At 43.9% G+C, this 24,611-nt stretch overlaps 1 protein-coding gene across 1 annotated transcript in view; it reads left to right on the top strand.

Annotated features, from left to right (window-relative positions):
• SLF2 (SMC5-SMC6 complex localization factor 2) overlaps positions 1 to 9,602 on the top strand; it is a 45,047-nt gene extending 35,445 nt beyond the window's left edge. Inside the window, exons 18-20 of the mRNA XM_067536946.1 lie at positions 732 to 818; positions 2,273 to 2,341; positions 3,724 to 9,602. Coding sequence (XP_067393047.1) covers positions 732 to 818; positions 2,273 to 2,341; positions 3,724 to 3,759 — 192 coding nt within the window. The 3' untranslated portion in view covers positions 3,760 to 9,602. The remainder of the gene's footprint in view (positions 1 to 731; positions 819 to 2,272; positions 2,342 to 3,723) is intronic.
• Positions 9,603 to 24,611: the final 15,009 nt, after the last annotated feature.

Consider the following 24,611-nt stretch of genomic DNA (forward strand, 5'->3'; position numbering starts at 1 on the left):
TTTTTCCCCATTTTTATTGATCAGAAATAAAAGGTCCATGCTGCAAGGTGCAATCTTCCTTCAAGCACCTGATTCTAGTCTCCACAGAGGAAAGTCAAGCTCTGGTTTTTGCAGAATTCCTTTCCCTTCTTAAACAAGTCTTCAAAGAAGCTGCCACAGCTTTCATTGTCCAAAACTCCTGTAAAATTGGATCCTAGTTCATATTTAAGCAAAAGGATGTTGCCAGAAGAATAATCATCTTCTAGGAGAGTTGCTACAAACATCAAAAGACCATTAATTCCTCCAGAAAATGTCCAGTGATGACCTGACTTGTCTGCTGAAAAATTATATTTTGACTATTATAGTTTTGATGCTTTCCATGAAAAGTTGATCTGAGTCTTATTACTTCTAGGGCATTGAGGGCTCATAAACTAGCCAGTCAGAATTTTTCTGCTGCATAATTCTGCTCTGTGAATATAACATTGGAACTACCAGTTTAAAAAACATTTAATCATGAGTTAAGGTGGTCTTAATGATGCTCAACAGCAGTGGCCTTATGGTTCTGGTAGTAGTATTCCTGTGTTATCCAAATGTATATATTGGAGAAAACGCTTCACATTTTTTTTTTAAAAAAAAAACCCCTATTTGTGTGTGTTTTTTCCTTATGTTTCCAATTTTGTCTGTTTAGGCTTTGGATAAAGTTTAATTTTGAACTGATGAAGGTAAACAGTTTTGTATTTCTGTTTATTTAGAAGTGCTTACTGAGGCTCTGTGTTGCCTTAGAAAAACATGTGAAGTGTGATATTCGGGAAGATGCAAGGCTGTTTTATAGAACTAAGGTAAATGTATGCTTGTCTTTGAAATGTCCCATTTCTCTGCCCCAACCTAGGAAATTCTAGGAGTACTGAGGATTCCCTTACATTTTCCTCTCTGGCTTTATATACATATAGGCCCCAATCCTGCAAAGACTTGCACATGTGCTTAACTCTGCACTGCAAATAGTCTCATTTGTTGTCAAAAGGACTCTTCAGTGCATAGAGTTAAGCATGTGTGTAAGTCACTGCAAGATTGGGGCCATAGGGCAGCTATCTTCTTCCTGGCCAAGGATCTCTGGATACATGAACTCATCATGCTGCTGCTTTTTCTTGTCTAGTGAAGTCACTGTTTGTTAATGGGAAGCACTTTTTTAGTTCCATGGGCCGAGGGAACTGTCCAACCAGCACGTACAGAGAAAGATATGGAGGACTGGGAAAGTAATCTGATTCTTTTGCACAATGATCCATGCCTTTTCTTTGAATTCACAAGCAGTTCAAATACATAAAGAATTGATTAAGCCACCAAAACAAGGTGGTGCAGAGTTAAGCCTAGCACACCTGTTTTAGCTTGCCTTGGCTGGTGCTTTATTTATGAGGGGCTCAAGTTTACTTGCATACTTTCATGTGCTGCGGTAGTGAGCCACATCAGAGCAGATGGATGGCATGGCAGTCCTTATCTTTAAAAAGCCTTTTATGCTGTTTTACTTAGAGAATTCCCTAAATTTCTACCCTTCAAAAACCCTCTTTATAGACCATTGATTCTATAGAGGTGTCATTTAGTGCAGTTAATACTGCAGACCCATTTTAACTATATTTCAAGTTTAAGGTACATTTCCCAGCACCATGCATAACTTTGTATGCTGCTTCTGCTTACCCTTGGGTTGGGAAGGGATTATTGTGTTCCTGTTTGACTGCTTCTCGCCACCACTTCTGTGTTGGGTGCTGTACCAGCAGAGTGAAGAAATAATGGAAGCTCTTCAGAGCAGAAATTTAAGTTCATTCTCAAGACTGGTAGCTATAGGGCTTATGTATAAGGAACTCCTTTTCGAGGCTGTCAGTGCTGCTGTTTAATGGGCCAGAGTAGTTACTGTAGCAAGACAGTCTGGTGGCAAAATGCAAGACTTGCGTTCTACACACTGCTCACTCAGAGTGAGACTGGTATTAGCAGACAAAGGCTTTCACATTGATCTCTAACACTAAGAGTAGCCTTGTGTTAAGTTGAGCTCATCCAATTCAATTGCTTGTGAAACTGTCTATCACTATTGTCTGCATATGGAGATACAAGCATTAGGTTAAGAGCTCCCAAATAGAGAGAGCTAATATGCCACTCCCCCCCCCCCCCCCCCCAAAAAAAAAAAAAAAAAAAAACAACCCTTGCTGGATCACAGCTTTAAAAAGATCTTCAGCTGCGCTCTCGATAAGTCTCACATTTGTTTTTATTCTATTAAATATCTAAATGAATTAATTTCTGTTTGTAGGTAAAAGACTTAGTTGCTAGAATATATGGCAAATGGCAGGAAATGATACAAAATTCTCGGCCTACTCAGGTACTGTTAAACCAATTTTTCTTATTGCTAAGTGCGTTTTACTAATTTCTGTGTGTTACTTGAAAGTATAATATAGCAATTTTAAAAAGAGAAATTATTTTCTGCTTAGTAAATGAGACCGTGGTAAAGTAACCTTGTTTTTTAACAATTGGCTTGAATAACCAAGTAAACCAGTGGTTCCCAACCTGTGGCCTATGGGCCAAAACTGGCCCACGGGGTCTTTCAGAGTGGCCCGTGGTTCCCCTCCCACTGGCCCAGAAGGGAGCCACTGCCTAAGTACCCAGGCGGAATGTGTTGCCGGGGCAGGCTCCTTGCTGCAGCCAAGTGGATGGGAGATCAGCACTCCCCTCCCCCTGGCTGTAGCAGGGAGCATGGCAAAGCGCTGTGCCTGGGTCCCTAGACACTAGGTCCCTGCTGGAGCCCAAAGAAGGGGAGCACTGATCTCCGGTCCCCCTGGCTGCAGAAGAGAGCCACTGCCTAGGGACCCAGATGGAGCACATGGTTTCCCTGCTGCAGTCAGGGAGGACGGGAAATCCTCCTTGCTGAACTCCTTCCCTCTGGCTGCAGGGAGAAGGGGGCTGGCAGAAACTGGTGGCCCTTCAGGGTTGTAAAAATTTATATTTGTGGCCCTCGAGCCAAAAAGGTTGGAAACCACTGAAGTAAACTGTTCTATATACTTCATGATTGTAGTTTGTAAGTGATGTGCCTCCAGGATATGTTATTGATCTTGTGTGGAACGTTCAAATATCCATCTTGGATATCCAAGATTTGGAGCTGTTTCTCTGTCTACATTTCTGTATCTCAGTAGAATGTCCGTGGTATCAGAGTGCCTATTTAAACACTAACCAGGGATATAAACAAAACTTCCCCTGAAGATGAATTTTATCTTAACCCAGTAATCTGAAAGAGGCGTCTTGCACTGACTTTTAAGCATGTATAAACTCTTAAATCTATTTTAAATAATTCTTGAATAATTAAACATTGGCATCTTTAGCATATTGATAGCTCTTGCCATCTTGCTGAAAAGTTGACATAATTTGCAGAATTGGTAGCATGAAGGGGATTCCTATGTGAGAGAGAAAATACCATTACAGGAAAAGAGCTAGAAGGTGCTACACTGCTGCAAAAGCTTCGTATAAATCAGTTTGTGAAAATTGCTGCTGATGCAGTTCTCAGTGTTCTTAAATTAGTTATGCATTTGGCTGTTGCCTAGGAAACTTGCTTTTCATTGGTAGGCTCATTGTTTAAAATAAGATTATATGGATTTACAGGTTTGGTTGCAGTACACTAGCTCAAGCTAACCACTTACCTACTCTATTACTCTCTCAAAAATAAAACTTCAGTGTGTTTCTGAATAGTTTTGTTTTGTTTTTTCTTTTAAGGGAAAGCTGCATGATTTCTGGGAGCCAGATGTGTGAAACATAAGCCAGGTCAGAAAAAATAACAAAGAAATTGAACAAGAATCTCTCTTGGAACCAAGGAAGGCCTTCCAAGAGGATTGAAACTCTATCCTGGTTGAAGAACAGAAGAAATTAACCACTTAAATCAAAACTTCAGCTTGGTGCAAGCAACTAATAAAAATATAACCTCTGCAATTGATTTCTATCACTTTGATAGATGAAGATACAGTAGCATTCCTGAAAAATTGAGTGTAAGATTAAAAGAATCTTTTCTCTGGTAAGCCTATCTGAATTGGTCACTAGTATTCTATCTTATTGAAAGCTGAATCCTATTCTCATTTTCCTTCCTTTGCTAATCACTACAATGTAAAACTATGGTAATATACTTTTTATTTTGTTCTATTGCCCAAATGCATCTGTAGGTATTGCTATTGCACAGTTAGAAAAGGAACAGCTCTGTAAACTGAGTATTGAATGTGTGAGCAGTAGGGAATGATGGACCCTCAATGCAAGGAATGGAGGCTGCAGTGTAAATAGTTGCCCAGGCAGATTGATGGTTGACCTTTTCTTTGCTCCCTGCTTGTGCTGCATCAATAAACAAAGGAGAATTTAAGAGTAGATCATTATAATGATATATTAGGTTTCAATTTAAACTTGATTTTCCGCCTTCATCCTTTAGAAAGTCTGTTTAATTTATAGTGATTGTGACAGTGTGCAGAAAATTTGTTGTATATAAGACCATATTAGAAAGAGAAATCTTGCTGCAACATTAGTGTCTGCGGTAACAGTATCCAAAAAAACAAATTTCACTTATGTGCATAGTCTGACTTCAGCGCCTTTCTGTAAATGACTAAAATATCAACTTAAAAATGTCAGCTTGGCTGCAATTTGGGAAAATGAGAACTTGCTTGACTTAGCCAACATCAAATTAGCTGTGAAAGTCATATTAGACTTGTCCAAAATCATTTGTGCTAAATTTTGCCCTTATAAGTGTGCTCAGAACTCTTGTTGAAATCTTTGAGCTGTGTGTAATATTCTAAGGACAAAATACTTCTGTTTGTGAGCAAATGTTGTCACTCACTACATTTGCTTAGCATACCACTTCATCTGTGAGATGTGCTTAAATAGATAGTCTAGTATTTGGTAGAAACATCAACAAAACTTTTATTAATTAATACTGAGGCTATGTCTACATGGCTCTGCAGTTTGGACTACTGAACTGTGAACTGCAGCAACCACAAGTTGTAACTGCCCCATGTGGACGTTACTGGTATAAACTAAAAAGTGTACCTAGTTCATCTGGATGTAGTCCTCTTTCAAACAGGGCTGCATTAATGGGAACAAGGTACCTTTTAGTTTGCACGCTCAGGGTCTATATGGGGAAGTTACAGTGTAGCATGCCAGTTTGTGCTGTAGTTCACATCTCTGTGTCTGAACTGCAGAGTTGTGTAGACCAGTTCAGAGTTTATATGGAATGCACATGTAGATATCACTATCAACTTTTTTCTTTGGTTTACAAGTATTAATTGTGCTTATGGTTGATTTGTATGATACAAATTCATATTCCAAACTCTTTCCCAAACAAAATATGAAGGCAAAAAATACTCAATTTTAAAAAAGATCCCACTTGTTGTAAATATATATATATATATATTATGTAGAAGAAACTATTACAGAATTGTGGAGTGACCTATAAGGAGGAGAAAAGAATCCTTACCTGATTTTATTTGTATTTGACACTCGCTGCTAAATTGCTTTTAAGTGACTATTTCTTGTCCTCCATTTCAAGTGTTAGTATGAGAATTAATTAATAAAGTTGAAAGCCACAGCATCTTGGTGCCTTTCACAAGGCGAAACAGGTCTGCATATGTTAAAACAAGGTTCTTGCTGATGGCACTATTAAAAACAAAGAAACAAATGAACGTAACCTGTCACCATGATTTGGAGTAATCTACCTCAAGGGTATTTTTGTTTGATTGTAGAACTATTTAAGACTAAACATTACAGTGGTAATGTAGGGTTGGGGACTGCTCACTCTACAGTATGTCCTGTATAAATGCTTCATTTAGTGGCAGATTGTTATTCTGTGAATATATTATTGTACATAATTTTATTAGTGTTTATATTTTCTCATATCGTGTAAAGTTTAAAAAAGTGCAGAATATACTGGTTTTTATTTACTGTAACTAATGTATATATATTTTCTTACTATGTAAAGGGGGAGGCTGCTGTCTTATTACATTTTTGGGGAATGATAGATGGGGGTTTGGACAGTGGACTTTTTTGTATTGCTATTCAAAGCCCATTTAAACTGCCGATTTTTCAAATTAAATAGCCACTTTGATATTTGCTTTTTATTTAATAGCTCCAGTGGAAAATAAAACTAGAATGTTTTTTTACTTAAATGTCACTGCATAAAACAAGCATGCATGCATATATCAACTTTCACTTTGTGAAAAATGGCTGCACATCGTACTTCTGTCTTACTGCAATGCCTTAAAATAAGTCTTGAAGTAACAGCACTTGTACTCCTGCACTTTTTTCACTTAATTCCTTTTCTTTTTTGTAAACCCTGGGAGCTTTCCTTTCCCCTCTAATTTTACAGAATCACTTTCAACTCTCCTGTGTTTTGAAGGAACAGTTTCCCAGCCAATGAGGGTTGGACAGTGGTGCTGTGGAAACCCATCAGTGATTACAAAGATGGTCCCAAATCTTCGCTACGGTGTCATTCATGCAAGGGACTCCTTCCATCCCGTCATCTCTCCCGAGCTCACTGAACTACCTCTAATACTTCTGGCTGTTGCCAACTGGACCAAATCTGGGGCTGTCGTGCTTTGCTAACCCATTGTGCTACTGACACACACACACACACACACTCTAATGCTCATATGGAGAAAGGCTAATTGCACAATTCATGTCATACAGCTTCTGCTGTCTTTTCAAATAAGCACTTTGCACTGAGGCTTATCTTTCAAAATTATGCTAGCGGTGCCAAGAGTTACTTTATCTCATTCCATTGGTAATTAGGGACACTTTGCTACAGTATCACAGACAGGAAATGAAAGGGTCGTCACAAAGTATACATTCATGCTTCTACACAACAAAATTATTTTACTGCCAAGTGTTTGGTTTACAAAACTAGATCAATAAAATTTAGTATTTTTAAAGTAAAATCTGATAGCACAGTGGCAACAAACATTTGTCTTGTCACTTCCTACTATGCTTTGGACTTAGATATGTGAGGTGGGCTTACTAACTAAATGATTTGATTTCAAGTCCTGTTGAAAAGTCATTGGGGACTTTAGATGCCATAGATTTCGAAAACCTCATCCATGGCGACAGTTGAGAACTTTTTGAAGCCTATGAAGGGGATTCAGCTGGGTTGTTGAGCTCAGTGGATGTTAAGTGAATAGAACAGCAGGGACACATGGCATATGTAAAATTGTTGGTTGCATATTTGTCAAGATCAGTACAATAGGTGGGTCATGGAGGTAAAAATGTTTTAATAGAAAACACTTTTTGATAAAATCAATAACGGACAGTGCAATTTTAGCCCTTCAAGTTCTGTATACTTGGAGAATGGAACTAATGTAGCTGATACCTATGTTCTTTATAGGTTTTTATACTGTGCATGTCACTGTACTATCTGATGCTTTCATTATTGCGTTAAGCAATGTGACCACAAATCTGGAACATGTGGTTTGTTCTCTCTCATATCTTGCAAGAGGAGAATTGTGTATGCAGTATAGTAGTTTTGTTTTGATAGGGTTTTTTAAATGAACATGCTACTCTGTTAGAAGGCAGCTCTAAGTGTGTCTTGTGAGTGGAAGGTGGTGAGGTTTGTGATGGTCTGTAGATCCTGTGGGAGTTTATTCCACAGTCTTAGACCAGCCCAGAGAAAGTTCTGTCTCCTGCACGGATGAGCTTTACCCTTACAGTAGAAAATTGTGTTGTCCCAGAGGAATAGAACTCTTGACCACTGTTGTCATTCGAGAGCATTAACAATCTAGGAATGCTGGGCCCAGGCCACTGAGCGCTTTGAAGAGAAGGACTGAGACCTTGAACCTGACTCCGTATTCTATGGGAAGTCAGTGTAGAGACTGGAGGTTAGGTTAGATACTTATTGCAGTACATTGTACTCTGGTGCATTGCGTGGCTGTAGTGTGGAGAGGGGGTGACAATAGGTCCTGTTGCTGCCTGCTGGGATGAGAGAGTTTTCTAGACAACTTACATGGTTCCTCCCATCTGCCAAGCAATTAAAAATAGAAATAACAGTAACAATCCCCCATCTTTCCCAGCCTGTAAGTGAGCTTGGTTAGTTGATAAATTGGTAGTCGTTTCTTGTGTGTGATCTAAATGCAAAACTAGCTGATTTCTGTTGTCACTTCTCTTTCTCACAGAAGTGAGCTTCATGGTCTAAGCCTAGCTCCTGAGAATCTTCTGCCTATGGCACTCATGAGCCTATGGTTTATTACTTTATTTTTCAGTGAAATGTAGCCGTTTATGGGCGATTCTGGATGCAGAGGGAGTAGCCATCTCTCAGGAAGCCAGGGCCAGTCCCCTGGAGGGCTTTAAATACCACATGAGCGGAAATCCCTTTTTATGGGGAATGAGTGCAGAGAGCGGAGCATAAGGGGTGACTTACTCAGGGATCGGTGTTGCTGAGCAGATGGGCTACTGTGTTTTGTGTCAGTTGGAGCTTTTTAGGCTCTGTGGCTCCATGCCTAGCCAAAAGTTTCTGTCAAGCCTGGAGGTTATTGGGGCTAGACGTGTGCCCAGTGTAATGGGATGTAACCTCTAGTTGGTCAGTGGAAGTAGGCATGTTCTGCCACCAGGACTGTCGGAGCACCCCGTAGCATCTCGGTGTCCAGACGGAGTTCTGGGGTGGTGAAGTTATCTGAAGGCAGGTGCCCTTCAAAATGGGGGATGTCCAAGAGAAGGCAAGTTCTTCAGAGCGCTTCCCTCTTCCTACCAGCATCACTTGGGTCTTGCCTGTGTTCAGGAGGCCTCTCCTCTTCGTCGTCCTGTTGAAAAGTGATACCAGATCTCTCCTTGCATCTGTCATGATAGGTGTTGAATAACGTGAGAGAGGAATTGAATCTTTGGGCCGCTGCAGGTGACTGCTCTGGGGGTGGAAAATTGCCCCTAAAGGCCCAGGGGTTCAGTCTGGGAGAATGGAACTGAGGCATTTCAGGTTGCTTATGCTCACCCCTATCACTTCTAAGAGGTGGGTAATCAAATTGCATATCTATGCTGCAGAGTGAGCCAGCAGGAGGGTTATGGATGGACTCCCCTTGTCTGTGAACGGGAGGAGGTCAATCACCAGAGCTACAAGTGTGTCATCCGTGTCCTGGCTTGAAGCTAGACTGAGGCTTTTTTAAAAAACTGTTTTCTCTGTTTAGCTTGCTTAGAAATTAAGAACTGGACTTTTGTGCTCTTGGATTGATGGCAGGTGGGTGTTCCAGCTATTCATCTCTATATAAAAACATGATGTATAGGGTGGTGAGAGAGAACTAGGTAGCAGGTGTTGTTTGAGTAGTCAAGTTTTTGGGTTAGGTAGGAGGGGAAAGGGGTCAGCAAGCATTGGTTTTTCCTGTATTGTTCAAACTGCAGGCTTTTGTAAAAGCAGTATCATTTGTGTCACAGCTGTGAGCTCTTCACAGATAGCATTGCTCACAATGGGCTTTCTGCAGCTCTCTCGGGCTATTCACTGAAAGAACAATGTCATTCTTATGCTTTGTCTTATGCAAGCTGTGGGGAAGAAAATGTCAAGGACTTCTTTTACATGATTTTATACCGCATTTTATTGCTTTGTACCTTTGTTTGAATGTCTAGTTCTGTGTATTAAACTTTTTTCTGTATTTTGGGCTTTTATGTAATATTTTTATTTAAAAAAAACCTGATGTGTATTTCATTCCAAGTGACTTTTATAACCTCTCATTGGCTCTGGTTTTCCCTACAGTATATCACCCTCCCCTGCTTGCTGAGAACTGCTTGGATCTGATTCATATCATAACTGTGTGGCAGGAGCAGTGAAGTTAAGTGCTCTCTCGAGTTCTCATTTGTTGAATCAAAACTACAAAGATTCATTAAAACATAGCATGATGTAGCACAGATTTGGCATTGGTGGGTTTCCACCCACAGCTGGCGGTCCCTTGCCTGGCTGAAGGGGAGGAGCTACTGAGCCCAGGATTCAGCTAATTACGGGGGGCAACAAATGGAAAAAAAACCAGGAACAGGCGTGGAGGCCGCAGGATCAAAAGTGGGGAACCTGAAGGAGACACAGAGCAGAGAACCCTGGACAGCGCCCACTGCTCCTCAAAGGCATCTAGGCAGCCAGCAGATGTGGCCCAGAGGAAGTCTGACTGGATTCATGAATGAACAAAGGCACTGACCTTCCATCCCATGGGGTGTGACGGTCTCTGCCCCAGAGCCCTGCCTTTGCCTGGCCTCTGTGTGGCTGGGATCCCCACGGCTCCTTCCTTGCACCCAGCAGAGGGGCTGAGTTGGCATGGCCGTTGGGGATGTCAGCAGAGGGTGGATCCTCTGAGGAGGCCCCCCAGGCCAGCGCCTGGGGGCATTACAACACACACACACACACACACACCCACCCCCGTATGCCACTGCTTGGTTTGTTTCTAAGAGGCATCTCAGGCCCAGTTCGCCGGGCTCTGTTCAGGATTATGATCTTTGGGGTCAAATGATTCACTATAACCAAAGAAGACAATGATATTCTTGATATTTCTTATTATATTCTAAGTCTGAAATGTTACTAAGATTTCTAAAAATGAGCAGAAGAAAAAACTTTTTTAAACACAAAACAAAACCCTACCCCTTCCGCCTTCTCTTTGCCCCCAAAGATGCAAAAATAAGGACACATGACCAGTTGGTTTGGGTTTTTTTAAAATCCTCTGTAGGTCACTTTTTAAGAGTTCACTCGTTTTCAGCTAAAATTGCTCTAGGATTTGCCTGTTGGGGGCAACCTCATGCAGATGCAGCCTAAAGTATAGCTTTTGTCATTGCAAAAGACAAGGGAGTTAAATGTGCATTTACACAGTGAATGATTTGATAATGGAACAAAATGGACAAGATCATTTTGGCAATAGATGGGTTAGTTGCTGAAAGACTTAAAAAGGGACTCTGTCAAGGTTGGCTGAGCTAAAATGCTACCTACTTTCAGATAGTCTCCTCTCAGTTCCTGCATGCTTATCCCATTGCCAGGTGCTGCAAAAAGACACTTACAGCTGTGGCCTAATGGGTTGTGCATAGGTCAGAGATATCTAGGATTATTTCCCACTCCACTTCTGCCTCGCTGAGTCACTCCACCTAGCTCTTCTTCAGCTTCCCTCACTGTAAAATGTGGATCATGCCCACCTTTTTGAAGTGCATTAAATCTATGGATGAATAAAGCCCTGAATTAATGCTTTGTGGGATTATTAATGGAACTTTATCTAAGTAACCCTACATTGATCATTGGTCTTCTATGTCTAGGGGGTGTTAGGATATCTTTGCCTGGGGGGGTCAGAAGGACACAGAGGTGCATGTAAATTATGTGGACAGAGGTCTTGTATGTCTTTCCCTCACTTTGCAAGTGTCCTTATGAACAAACCATTTGCCGTTCCTGGAGTAGTACAAAAGAAACCATAGACTCCCCTGGTCGCACAACTGGAGAAGAGGATGCCTCCGGAAAGAGCCACATGCCAGATTTGGAGGGTAAGTCAGTTTATCAGTATTAATATTTCACACTTCACTCTGCAGTGTCCTAATGTGCTTTATGAACTAAACACGTAGCCCCACAGAAAGGCATCCACCTGGGTGCCCAGAGGGCTGGGCGGCAATCAACGAACACAGAGCCGACTTCATGGAAGCATGGACTGGGTAAATCCCAGCCAGCTCCACAGGAACATAGCTTTTATGGAAAGTGCCATGCCAGAGCAGATAAGACTTTGAAGGTTAGGTTCCTCCAAAAGAGCGAGAGGACTCTCTAAAAAGCTGTTTTTCTGACTCAAAGACAAGAGGTGAGGCAGCCTTCTTGGAAAGGGAACCTAGGGCTCCACAAAACTTATCCCTTCTGGCATTTCATGTGCTGACTTCAACCCTCTCCTTTTTTTAATAGTGTTTTGAATTAACCGCAGGGGTGTGTGAGAACATGCTGTCAAAGAAATTCCAGTGGCTCTTTGTAAATCTACATTTACAAACTCCATTGGTATTAGAAACGCTAAAAGACCAGGATCCAAGTGCAGTCCAGTACTGAAGTCTAAACATAGAGATGGATTGTAAATAGTCTACTTACATCTTTCAAAAAAATCATTTTTTTAATGTACGCTGCTGTATACATTAACCAATTTAGAATCTAACTAGGATAACAGTAGTGTGATGCGATACCTTTGCTAAAACCAGCAGAGAAACTTAAACTTTGACATGCAAGAGAACTTGCATAGACTAGTATGTGATATAGTGTTTATGTACCCAAAATATTTTATGTTGAGTACCTGAAACTGCTACAGATAATAAGGAAAACCCACCCAAAATGTTAAAACCTTTTAAAAGCAACATCAGGACTTATACAATAGTTCCATTGTATTAATCGAGAAAGCTAAACAAAGCACACGTCAGTGGAGAAGGGTTATGAGCTAATGGGTATTTGTGTTGCAGGTAAGTATATTTTAGTCCAGTTCCTAGCGGACAGGTGTCTACATCACAAAAACCAACAATCTAAATGGCACCTTGACTCAGCAAAGAGGTCAAAGACTGAATGAGGCCATGGAGAGCATCTTAGTAGTTGCTATAGGGCGTCCTTCCATGTTACCAGGACAATAATGTGGAATCATGCACCTCTGTAGAGAGCCCCTCCATTTCTAGTGCTGCCAATTTAGCATCCTTCATCAGCAATAAATGTGCACACAACTTTGAAAGACAGTTTTTAAAAACCTGAGATTAACTTCATCTTTTTGGACGTGAGGCTCAATTAATTTAATAATGGTTGGAATATTTTTAGCTATTTACTCCTGAGATGCCCATACAGTGAGAAAATATCTGAAAAGAATCAAGTGGGTAATATTGCATTGTTTCCCTGACTATTGTTTGGTTTTATTTGTTATACAATCTCTGGGCCTTAAAGATAATGTAGCAAAATTATATGTAGTTGCCTTTTTACAAAGGCGCTTCTGTTTCCATATATGACTAGGAAAATCTTAACATGCCTGGATTGTTAGGAGATCAAGGGAGTATAGATAAGCAAATGAATACAATAAGATTAAAAATGACAGGACAAATTCTGCCTGCAGTAAGGCTTATGTTAGTGCAGAACTGGTGCCATTAAACTATATTTAATTGTATTAACATTAATTTTCTTTTAAAGGAAGCTTATGTGCAGTCTTACTAGTTAGTGAATGACCATAATGGTAGTGCAATGTACACTAAATGCAGATTATCCAAATCTCATTTATTTGATGGGAGAATCCCTCATTTTAGAATCATTTTAGGGCAATTTTAAAGTTCTTCCTTCACGGGGTGAAGGATTTTGCAACACCTCAGAGATGAATTTTAAAATCTCAAGTTCAGATGTTTTTCCCCCACTCAAACTGTTGCAGCTTGGCTGCGTACTAGAAGAGGCTGAAGAAAGATCTTAAAATATGCCTGGCTACGGAAGATAGCCCACTCTAGAGGAAGGAACACAGTTTGGACATCGGGAAGACCAGAGATGTACTCCCCCCTCTGCCACTGACGTGGTGAAACTCTGGGCAAGTTCCTTCTACTAGTCAGCCTGGGCACGTGCATCCTCGAGAGGGAAATTCTGTGGAGACAGACATGTGGGAGAAGGCCTGCTGGCTTTGTGGGGTGATGGGATGTGCTGCCTTTCCCTTCTGTTCCTAGTGGGTGTGCAATCACATCCCCATGGCTGACCCCAGTCAGGCCCCTCCCTGCCACTTTCAGCAAAGAGGCCAAGGACTGAATGAATCATTGAGCTTTAACAAGCCCCAGCTCTGCGGTGAGATACCTTAGGAGGCTTGTCTGGGGAAGTTTGCCCTATGACCATCTATGCCCCACATACCTGATCTAGCAATAAATAGACTTCAGACTTGCTGTCAATCCACCATCTCTCCCAAACCAACACGGTATTTGAGAAGACATGAGGAAATGACTTTTGTTGCTGAGAAGCTGCAGATTGTTGTTTTTATCTCTGAATTAAGCAGGCAGTTAGTCACTGCAGCTCAGAGAACAACCAGCAATCTGCTTGTGCTTAAATATTCACTTTTTTAAACACATGACAATTGATGGCAGCATCGTGGATTGATGCCTTTGAATTACAGAGTAGATTTGGAAACAGCTGCACATGCAGCTTTCAGGCAATCAAAGCAAAAAAATAGTTAAGTACATCATCAGTAGGAAACCTGCCACATAATCAGCTGGATGATCGAGCTGCTAAAGGAGCATTCAAGGAAGACAAGTTAAGTTCTTTGCATCCGTCTTCATTGAAGAGAATGTGGGGGGAGATCCCTGCACCTAAACCATTCTTTTTAGGTGACAAATCTGAAGAACACTCACATTTAGGTATCAGTGAAGGGAGTTTTGGAACAAATTAATAAATTAAACCTTAAATCACCAGGACCCACTGGTATTCAGAACTCTTGGGTGAAGGAGATCAAATGTGAAGAACTGCTCACTGTGGTATGTAACCTATCACTTAAATCAGTCTCTGTACCAGCTGCCTGGAGGGGAGCAAATATAATGCTGATTTTTAAAATACGCCCCAGAGGTAATCCTGGTCCTTATAGGCTGGTAAGTTTAACTTCAGTATAAAATGGTTAAAACTAACAAAACAGAATTATCAGACATAGATGAACACAATGTTGTGGAAGAGCCAATGCCTATTTTGCAAAGGGAAATCATGCCTCACCAATCTATTAGAATTCTCTGAGGGTGCCAAAACCGTCTGGACAGGGTGATACCATGGATATGGTGTTCTTGGACTTGGAGAGACTGACAAGGTCCCTCATTAAAGGCTCTTAAGCAGAGTAAGCTGTCATGGGATCAGTAACTGGTTAAAAGACAGGAAACAAAGGGTAGGAATAAACTGTTAGTTTTCAGAATGGAGAAATGTAAAAAGTGGTGGTAGTCTTCTTCCTCCCCCAGCTTCCCCACAAAGATTTGTATGGGGACCAGTGCTGTTCAACATTCATAAATGATCTGGAAAAGTGGGTGAGCAAGGAGGTGGCAAAATTTTCAGACACCATAAAATTACTTAAGATCTTTGAGTACAAAGCTGACTGTAAGGTTACACAGAGATCCCCCTAAAGTGGGTGACTGGGCAACAAACTGGCAAATTAAATTCAATGGTGGTAAATTCAAATAATACAAATAGGGAAAAAAGACCAACTATACATAGAAAATGAGTGGGTCTAAATTAGCTGTTACCACTCAAAGATCTGGGAGTCATTGCAGATGTTTCTCTGGAAACATCCACTCAATGTGCAGCAGCCGTCACAAAAGTCAATAGAATGTGAGGAGCCATTAGGAAAGGGAAAGATAAGACAGAAAATAGGATAATGGCAGTGTATAAATCTATGTATGCTCACACCTTGAAAATAGAGTTCAGGTCTGGTCACCCCACTCAAAGGATATTAGAAATGGAAAAGGTGCAGAGAAGGGCAACAAAAATTAGGAGAATGGAACAGCTGCCGTATGAGGAGAGATTAAAAAGATGGACTGTTCCTCTTAGAAAAGAGATGAGTAAGGAGAGGAGTATGACCAAGGTCTATAAAATGGGGAGTGGGGTAAAGAAAGTGATGAGGGAAGAGTTATTTACCTCTTCACATAACACAAGAACCAGGGGTCACCCAATGAAATGAAGACAGCAGGTTTAAAACAAAGGAAGTCCTTCACACACCACACAGCCACCCTGTGACACTCATTGCCATGAAGGCCAAAAGTATAACTGGGTTCAAAAACTAATTAGATAAAATCATGGAGGCTAGGTCCATCAATAGCTATTAGCCAAGACAGTCAGGGACGCAACCCCACGCTCTGGGTGTCCCTAAATCTGACTGCCAGAAGCTGGGACTGGATGACGGGGGATGGATTTTTCAATAACTTCCCGGTTCTGTTCATTTCCTCCAAAGCACTTGGCACTGACCAGTCAGACATGATAGTGGGCTAGACGGGCCATTGGTCTGACCCGGTCTGGCTGTTCTTACGCAAGGTTTTGCTGGGGAAGGGGTGAGAATCTAAGACAGAGGAAGGGTGGTTAAGACACTAACTTGGTCCTTGGAGATCTGAAATCAAGTGCCTGCTCTGTCACAGAGCGTCTCTCTGGGCCTCCGCTCCCTATCTGTGAAATGGGGAGAATAGCACTGCCCTACCACACAGCAGTGTTGTGAAGATGAACACACCAGCGTGGGAGGTGCTCAGGTACCATGGTAACATGGCCCAGCACTGAACCAGCAGCAGAACGTGAGAAGAGAAGTTCTGATGCTTTTACAAAACATTTTTGTCCCTCTGATGTGGCCAGTTTGAAGCCAACCGTTATTTCCCTCGCTTTGCCTTGAGCAATTTGTAGGAGGGATGAGAGGGAGTTACAGAGCGTGAGAATGCTGAGAGCCCACGGGATTGTTTTCCCAGTATTCAGTGCTATACTGTGGTTGCTGGTTTGGTGCTGCCTCCTTGAACAAGGCCCTATGTAAACTCGAGCAATTCCTAATACCTTCTCATCCTTTTCAGCAATGGGTCTCACTGTGCTTTCTATACAATTAATCCCCACGGGCTGTAAATCCATCTGTGCCACCCTGCCCCCCCGTCATGGAAAGGGGGCCTACATACTGCTCACAAGGCTGTTTCTGATTCATCCTGCAGTTTGTAAGTCTACAGGTGAAGTGCAGTCTCTGATGGTATTAAGTGGGGATAGGGCTGCTGCTCTGATTTACCAAAGCTTTGTGACTGCAATATCACATACGGGCCAGCCAGGTCACAACTCCAGTGCGCTAGGTGCTGCACAAACGTGGCCAATGACAGTCTCTGCCTGAACAGAAGATAAGGTGATCACTGCCAGGGGAAGGATGGTGTCCTCCACCTGCCACGTAGAGACGGCTGCTTTTTGTAGGAGGGCACCTAACGCAGCAGGGGGAAGAGAGACGGAGGGACCCGTGATTGCAACATTACTAAGCAGAAAGCTACAGTCCAGTGCAGAAACCCAAGATGAAGGCAGGAGAGTACCCCACTGTTGGATCCACTTGCCCAGGGAAGCAAGGCAGCATATCCTAATGGCCAGAGTCAATATCACTGCCCAGGGGTCAGGGCTACGTGCTAGCAGTCTGTAGCTATGGTAGGTGTCTGGTGCTCAGATAGGGGGTTGCTGTCACCCCAAGGGGAGTGGCAGCAGGAGTAGGGGGACACGGGCCCACCCATCTCCATTGCAACCCAGCCCAAGGCCCTGTCTGGGATGGAGGTGGTCACCACCCTGGGCAGTGGGGATCCCACTGTAATGAGTTGACCAATCTCAGGCAGGAGATACCACTCACCCCGTCTCCCTGGGCTACTTCCTACCATGCCTCCTGATCCTGTCGTCCGAGTCTCATCAGGGCCTTCCTGTTCCCCAGTGTTGATAGCTCCCTGGACATCTGGCTCCAGGAAGTCAGCTGCCAGTCTCTGTGCAGGCCTCTGGTTCCCTGAGCTGCATGCTTGGCGCCACCACCAAATGTCCTTTCTCCTTAGTGGTCAGCCCTGAATGAGCAACCTGGGCTACCCCCTTTTATACTGGAGCAGCAGTTGGAGCATGCCCAGTATGGTCTAAGGGGTGGGACTTCCTCTGCTCATAATGCAGGGGCAACTCCCTTGTCTTTAGTGTGGGGATAGGTACACCCCGTCACACCCGCCCTATATATTTGTTTATCAAAGCAATTGTAACTCCCATTTTCTGCAGCAATGATACACTCTGAGCAACGGAAGTTAGTCTGCATTGTAACACAGTTCTATATACTAAAAAAGGTTTCAAACAAACAAACAAACAAACCACTGTTGTCTCCTGATCCAAACTCTTGTCCTCCATGAGCCAAGAGCTTAACTTACATCTTGACAGGTGGGAACAAATCATTCAATACCTCCTTTCTCCTGAGAAAATGCAGGCTGCCCGGGCATCATCCTGCATGGTTAAGAGTCACATGGGAGCCTGTGCTAAAGATCTGAAGAAACTCAGATGTGAAATTGCAGCACTACTAACTGTGTTATGTAACCTATCATTTAAATCAGCTTCTGTACCAGATGATTAGAGGACAGCTAATGCCATGCCAAGTTTTTAGAAAGGTGCCAGAGGCGATCTCGGCAATTACAGGCCGGTAAACCTAACTTCAGTACAAGGCAAAGTGGTTGAAACTATAGTAAAGAACAGAATTATCAGACACAGAGATGAATATGATTTGTTGGGGAAGAGTCAATATGGTTTTTGTAAAGGGAAATCATGCCTCACCAATCTACTAGAATTTTTTAAGGGAATCAACAAACACGTGAACAAGGGTGATCCAGTGGATATAGTGTACTTAGATTTTCAGAAAGCCTTTGACAATATCCCTCACCAAAAGCGCTTAAACAAAGTAAGCATGGAATGGAATAAGAGGGAATGTCCTCTCCTTGATCAATAACTGGTTAAAAAATAGGAAACAAAGGGCAGGAATAAATGGTCAGTTTTCAGAATGGAGAGAGGTATATAGTGGTGTCCCCCAGGGGTCTGTACTGGGAACAGTGTTGATCAACATATTCATAAATGATCTGGAAAAAGGGGTAAATTGTGAGATGGCAAAATTTGCAGAGGATACAAAATTACTCAAGATAGTTAAATCTAAAGCAGACTGCGAAGAGTTACAAAGGGATCTCACAAAACTGGATGACAGGGCAACAAAATAGCAGATGAAATTCAGTGTTGATAAATGCAAAGTAATGCACATTGAAAAACACAATCCCAACTATACATACAAAATGATGGGGTCTAAATTAGCTGGTAACACTCCAGAAAAAGATCGTGGCTCGTTCTCTGAAAACATCTGCTCACTGTGCAGTGCCAGTTAAAAAGCAAACAGAATGTTGGGAATCATTAGGAAAGGGATAGATAATAAGACAGAAAATATCACATTGCCTCTTTATAAATCCACATCTTGAATACTGTGTGCAGATCTGGTTGCCCCATCTCAAAAAAGATACACTTGAATTGGGAAAAGTACAGAAATGACAACAAAAATGATTCAGGAAAATCTTCCATAAGAGGAGAGATTAATAAGACTATATAAGAGATTTTTCAGCTTGGAAAAGAGACGACTAAGGGAGGATATGATAGAGGTCTATAAAATCCTGACTGGTGTGGAGGAAGTAAATGAAGTGTTATTTACTCCTTCTTCTAATGCAACAATTAGGGGTCACCAAATGAAATGAATGGGCAGCAGGTTTAAAACCAACAAAAGGAAGTGTTTCTTCACACAACACGCAGTCAATCTGTGGAACTCCTTGCCAGAGGATGTTGTGAAGGCCAAGACTATAACGGGGTTCAAAAAAGAACTAGATAAGTTCATGGAGGACAGGGCCATCAATGGCTACTAGCCAGATAGGCAGGGATTGCTGTTTTCTAGAAGCTGGAAATGGGTGACAGGGCATGGATCACTTGATGATTACCTGTTCTGTTCATTCTCTCTGAAGCACTAGGCATTGGTCACTGTTGGAAGACAGGATACTGGGCTAGATGGACCATTGGTCTGACCCAGTATGGCCATTTTTATGATCATCCTTAGGCAGAAAATCCCAATTTTCACCACCAAATGGGTACAGTGGAGAAATACAGCATTTGATCCAGAGGGTGGGTGAAAGTTCTGCTGCTTTATGTAACTCAGGGAAGTTTCTCTACTGCTGTTACTGAGCTTTAGGAGTTAGGAATTCAGCACATCACAAAAAGAAATGAAAACCAAGCACATTGTACAGCAGGTACAAATAGGGCATCCTTTAAGGTTGAGACCCAACTTCTAATTTGACCTCTCCTTTTCAGCTAGTTATAACTTTCTAATACAAATTCCTTTGGAGCTGACATTTTACCTGCTGGCTTTCAGCCCCGGGAAAGAGTTATTTGGAAAGTTAGCTTCAACCTTTAAAACAGAACAAAAACAAAACCTAATCTCTTTTCAAAATGTTTCAGTCAGAAAATGTGCTTGGTTTGTTTTGTAGATCTCACTGAGATCTAAAGAAACGAGCCGTGACTGATGAGAATTGGTTCAGCAGTTTGAAAGTTCTAAGCATTTCTATTGGGACATTTTGCACACGTGCTTTATTATCTGCTAGTTAGCATTTTATGAAATGTTCTGTTGCTGACGAGCCTGTATAAATTGGCCACTGCACAGAAACAACTCATCTAACTCCCTTGCTGGGCAGTATGAGTGAGCTGTGGTTTGTTACAGTAGATAATGCTGAAATCCCTCTGCAGTATGTTGACCTAAAGCCCTGGCAAAAGATTTGCAAATGCCTGTAGGGATTTTTGGTGCCTTGATTTCTGTGGTCGTCAATCTGAGACAGCTTAAAGGAGGCCTGATTGTTCGGAAGTGCTGAGTACCCACCCCCTGAAAACCAGCTCCCTTTAAACCTGGGCACCCAAAATCACTAGTCGCTTTTGCAAATCTCGATGTGACAGGGTGTAAACCTCCATGCCAGTACTGAAGAGGTTAAGAGGAACTGGGGAGCTCAATAGGTGCTTCCAATTGCACTTGGACGCAAGATCAGGACCAGTTTGTGATGAGATCCACCTGGAGAGGATGGGTGGTTACTACTTCGAGGTCGAAGAGGAAGGGGCAGCCCAGGGATTGTCTCCTGAGAGGGAGCTCTGGAAAAAGGTCAGGAAAGCGAAGCTGTTGGGGGAGGGAGCCTCCCTGGGCCGCAGGCAGGACTGCGGGAGGGCAAGGCTGAGATAGTTAGGTGCTGGAAGAAGACTTGGGCTAAAGGGAGTTGAGCCCTGAGAGAAAGGCCGGGCTCTAAGAAGAGACTGGCTGGGAATATCACGCGCCGGTCCCGGCAGGACGGGCACAGATGGCATGAGACCCAGCCTAGGGGGAGGAGCTGCTGAACCTGGACTGAACTAATTGCGGGGGACAACGAATGAAAAAACAGGGGCGGGAGTGAGGGTCAAAAGCAGGGAAGCAGAAGGTGCCTCGAGACCACTGGAGTTGGCAGAATATTGATTGTGTAGACAGTTAAATAAGTCCCGCATAGGCCTGACCAGGCCGGACTCCATTTTATTCAAGATGGAGTCGGGCAGTGAGACGTGCAAGCGGAGACGCTTGGCAGAATGCCAACAAGGGCAAGTCTGCCCGGTGATGGACAAAAAGGCGGGAAACCTAGCGGATTTAGTACTGTGTGCACGAGATCAGAGGGTCGTGTGCACTGACCCAGCGGGCGGTGTGCACAGCGTAGTGCCGTGTGCACAAGGCAAAGGCGGGAAGAATCCCAGCGTGTGATTGGCTGAAACCTACGGAACCAAAAAGCATATAAGGAGACCCAGCACCCGAGAGGTGATAGATAGATCCAGTCGTCAGGGTAAAGTCCCTAGTTTCCCCTGTAACACTGGGTCCGGCCCAGAGGAACTCTGCCTGGAGACGTGATCGAAGGGAGGAGGGGAAAGAGGCCCCCCCCCGCAGTGGCAGAGCCCCTCCCCATCCAGCATCCTCCTCCTGGTACGGTGGAGAGCTGCCTTGGCCAATGCCAGCAGGAGGCTGACGAGGAGGTCGCGTGACTTCGTGGGGCCAGGGCTGGGGAGAAGGTCTGGAAGCGCCGGGAAAGGGGCTGCAACCTGGCACGCTCCGGGCAGAGGTGCACCCGGGTCTGCCTCTCGCCACAGAAAGGGCAGGTGCCAGCAAGGAGGCTGAACTGCACCAGGTACCCGCTCGTGCTGATGGAATGAGCCTGCCAACTCCTATCCCTGGCGGGCCGGGGAACCAGGTTAGAATGCATTGAAAGAAAATAATTGTTTGCTTGACCACAGTTACTCCATTTTAGTTTCTTTAAGTGTTCTGCTCTCTGCTGAAATCACCCACCCCTCCCTTTTTCCTTTTATCCTTACAGTGCTTATCTTGTGCCAGGGTCAGAGAAAGGTTTCCTAGAAGAGGCAAGGAGACACCCCCAACTGGTTTTAATTAGTTACACAGCCTTGAGAGAGAGATCAGGCAATTTTGATAGATAAGTTGAAATCTTCTGTTAACGTGTTATCTGTTATGCATACCTTTATAATTAGTAGAAGTAGAAAAGTATAAGCCAATAGCAATAGTAGTAATAATTTGAATGTAGCTATAAGTATCAAGAACTTATGCATATGTAATTTCTTTGTCTTGTTTGTATAAATATGCAAAAGAGCATGCCTTCGGGGTCTCACACTGACCACTTGCTGGGAAGTGCTTGACCTCTGCACAAATAAAGCTTGGAGACTGCCTAACTACCTGCATGGATCTCTTTTCTATCTGGTGCAGGGTAAACGAACCTCATTTGGAATCTTTTTTTTCCAACAGCATCGGAGCACCTCACCCTCCACAGGCGGTAGGAGGGCCCACCACGTGGTGTCAGGGCGGGACGCGAGGGTGAGGACGTGAAGGGTGAGGTGCTCGAGCTTGTACAGCTGTTCCCTAGGCACGATTCAGAAACAGACCAGCTGCAAGTCACTCAGCCAGTTTGGGTGTTGCAGAGGAGGTGGCCAGGGGAGCTCGCAGAGCAGCGGCCCGGTGACGAGGTCCGGAGGGCCAGAGGTGAGAGGATGTACCTCAACCAAGCATTTTAAACTAAAGTACTTCCAAACGCCAGTCCTAGCCTGTTACGAAACAGTTTTTTGGACCAGTCATATCCCACACCACCTCAATTGCTTTAAATAGTGAACACTGAGTTGTGCAACAGACAGAAACAACCAAAGAAGCGGACAGAAATCGTTCAGATAAACAATAGAGAAGTGGGGGCCATAAAGACCAAACAATAAGAAGTGTAGGTTTTACAAGCAGATTGCTGTCCAACAACCTTTTCTTCACACATCTTAAGTGCTGTGTCTTTAGCTGGTGCTGGTAGGTACCATTCGGACAGTAGCACCTTCTCAACAGCCCGTTATTACATTGTCTGGATGTAATTCAGGAATGTGAAGATGTGGCCACATGCTTCTTAGGTTACGGCTGCTCTCTCTCCTAATATGGCTGCTGGGCTTAGCCAAAAAACGAGGCCTCAGACCTTCAAGACACAGGGCCTGAGTAGGATCGGAAATGGCCTCTGACTCGTCTGCTCCAAGGTGACGGTGTTGTCCCTGTCAACGCAGCTGAAATGGTGGCTGGGATTATCCTGGTCAGGGGTAAGAAGGCCAGTCGCGTGTCTGCTTCTTTCTTTGCATTTCCCCCTCCTACAGCTGTTTCTTCACCCGCTGCGAAGCTCCGTCTGTCACTTTTATATCAGCGGCCGCTAAAAGCCATCATAGTAATGGCCCAATGGAGTCAGACCAACGGTCCATCTAGCCCCGTGTCCTGTCTCTGATAGTGGCTGGAGCCAGGTGCTTCAGAGGGAATGAACAGAACAGGGCGATCATCCAGTGATCCGTCCCCTGTCATCCACTCCCAGCTTCTGGCAGTCAGCGGCTAGGGACACCCAGAGCACGGGTTGCATCCCTGCCCATCCTGGCTAACAGCCGTTGGTGGACCTGTCCTCCAGGAATGTATCTAATCCTTTTCTTAACCCAGTTATAGTTTTGACCTTCACAACATCCGCTGGCAATGAGTGCAACGTGTTGGCTGTGCATTGGGTGATGAGGTAGTTCCTGCTGCCTGTTTCTTGAATCAGCTGACCTCTAGTTCTTGTGTTAACTGAGGGGGGGGGATAACATCTCTTCATTACCCTTCGATTTGGCACATCAATGCCTATTGGATCTTGTGATCTTTCCAGGGCAAACACAGCCATTGACTTGATTTGGACAGGTCACGTATGACTCCCAAGGGCTGACATAGGAAAGAAGTAAAGATCAAAACAACCTCCTGTCTTTGCAAAAAGTCGATCAAACACACACCGGCCTCACCAGTGTCTCTGGAATAAAAAGGTGTCCTGGGGGAGTGACACACCTTGTAGGATTCAGAATACACCCCTGAGGGTGAAGTTATCTCACCAGGACACAACACCGTCCCCCAGGATTGGCTGGGCCGTGCTGTGGGATGTTTAGGGATCCGGTCGAGTGCCTTTCAGGAGACATTGGCTCTGGCCGGGTCGCCAGAAGTTAGGATGAGTCTGGCGGCGCTGCGGGTTGGGACTGAGGGGCACCCGCAGAGCTGCACAAATGCAATAGCAGTGGGTCTGCTCTTGAGGAATGAAGTGGCAATTGGTGGGGGGTGGGGGTTGCCCCGGGCTGGAATAGCGGCTGCAAATGGGGAGTGAGGTTCACTGGGAGAGCTGCAGGCGGCAAAACTTGCTCAGGGTCTCCCCATGTTCTCCCCGGCACCGGCCAGCGAGATCACTGCTAGTTGCTCTGCACACCCCTGAGTACGGGCACTCTGCCAGACCGAGGCTGGAGAGCTACGAGCTAATGGCCTCGTTAGCTCAGAGGGAATAAAGGTGCAGGAAGGACGGGAGAAAGCGAAAGTACAGCCCAGGCCATCGGAGGCCTCCCCTTGCTGGGCTCCGAGCCCCAGGACGCTGTGAAAGCAGCTGCCCAAGCTGAGAAGGGGGTGGGAGCGAACCTTGTAAACAAATCCCCGGGTGTTTTACCTGGAGGAAGTCTCTAAATAGCTGGTTGTTTGGAAAGAGGCAGGAACCCCCTCCACAAGACCCCTTCATTTCCCAAATGCCAAGGTCTCTGCTTCCCCCTTGGTCTGTGCCCCAGCCATTGTGGTCCGTCCAGT

This window comes from Emydura macquarii, unplaced genomic scaffold, assembly GCF_026122565.2.
Source record: "Emydura macquarii macquarii isolate MOO-44397 ecotype Brisbane River unplaced genomic scaffold, CSIRO-AGI_Emac_v2 contig_3692, whole genome shotgun sequence".
NCBI classification, from domain to species: domain Eukaryota; kingdom Metazoa; phylum Chordata; order Testudines; family Chelidae; genus Emydura; species Emydura macquarii.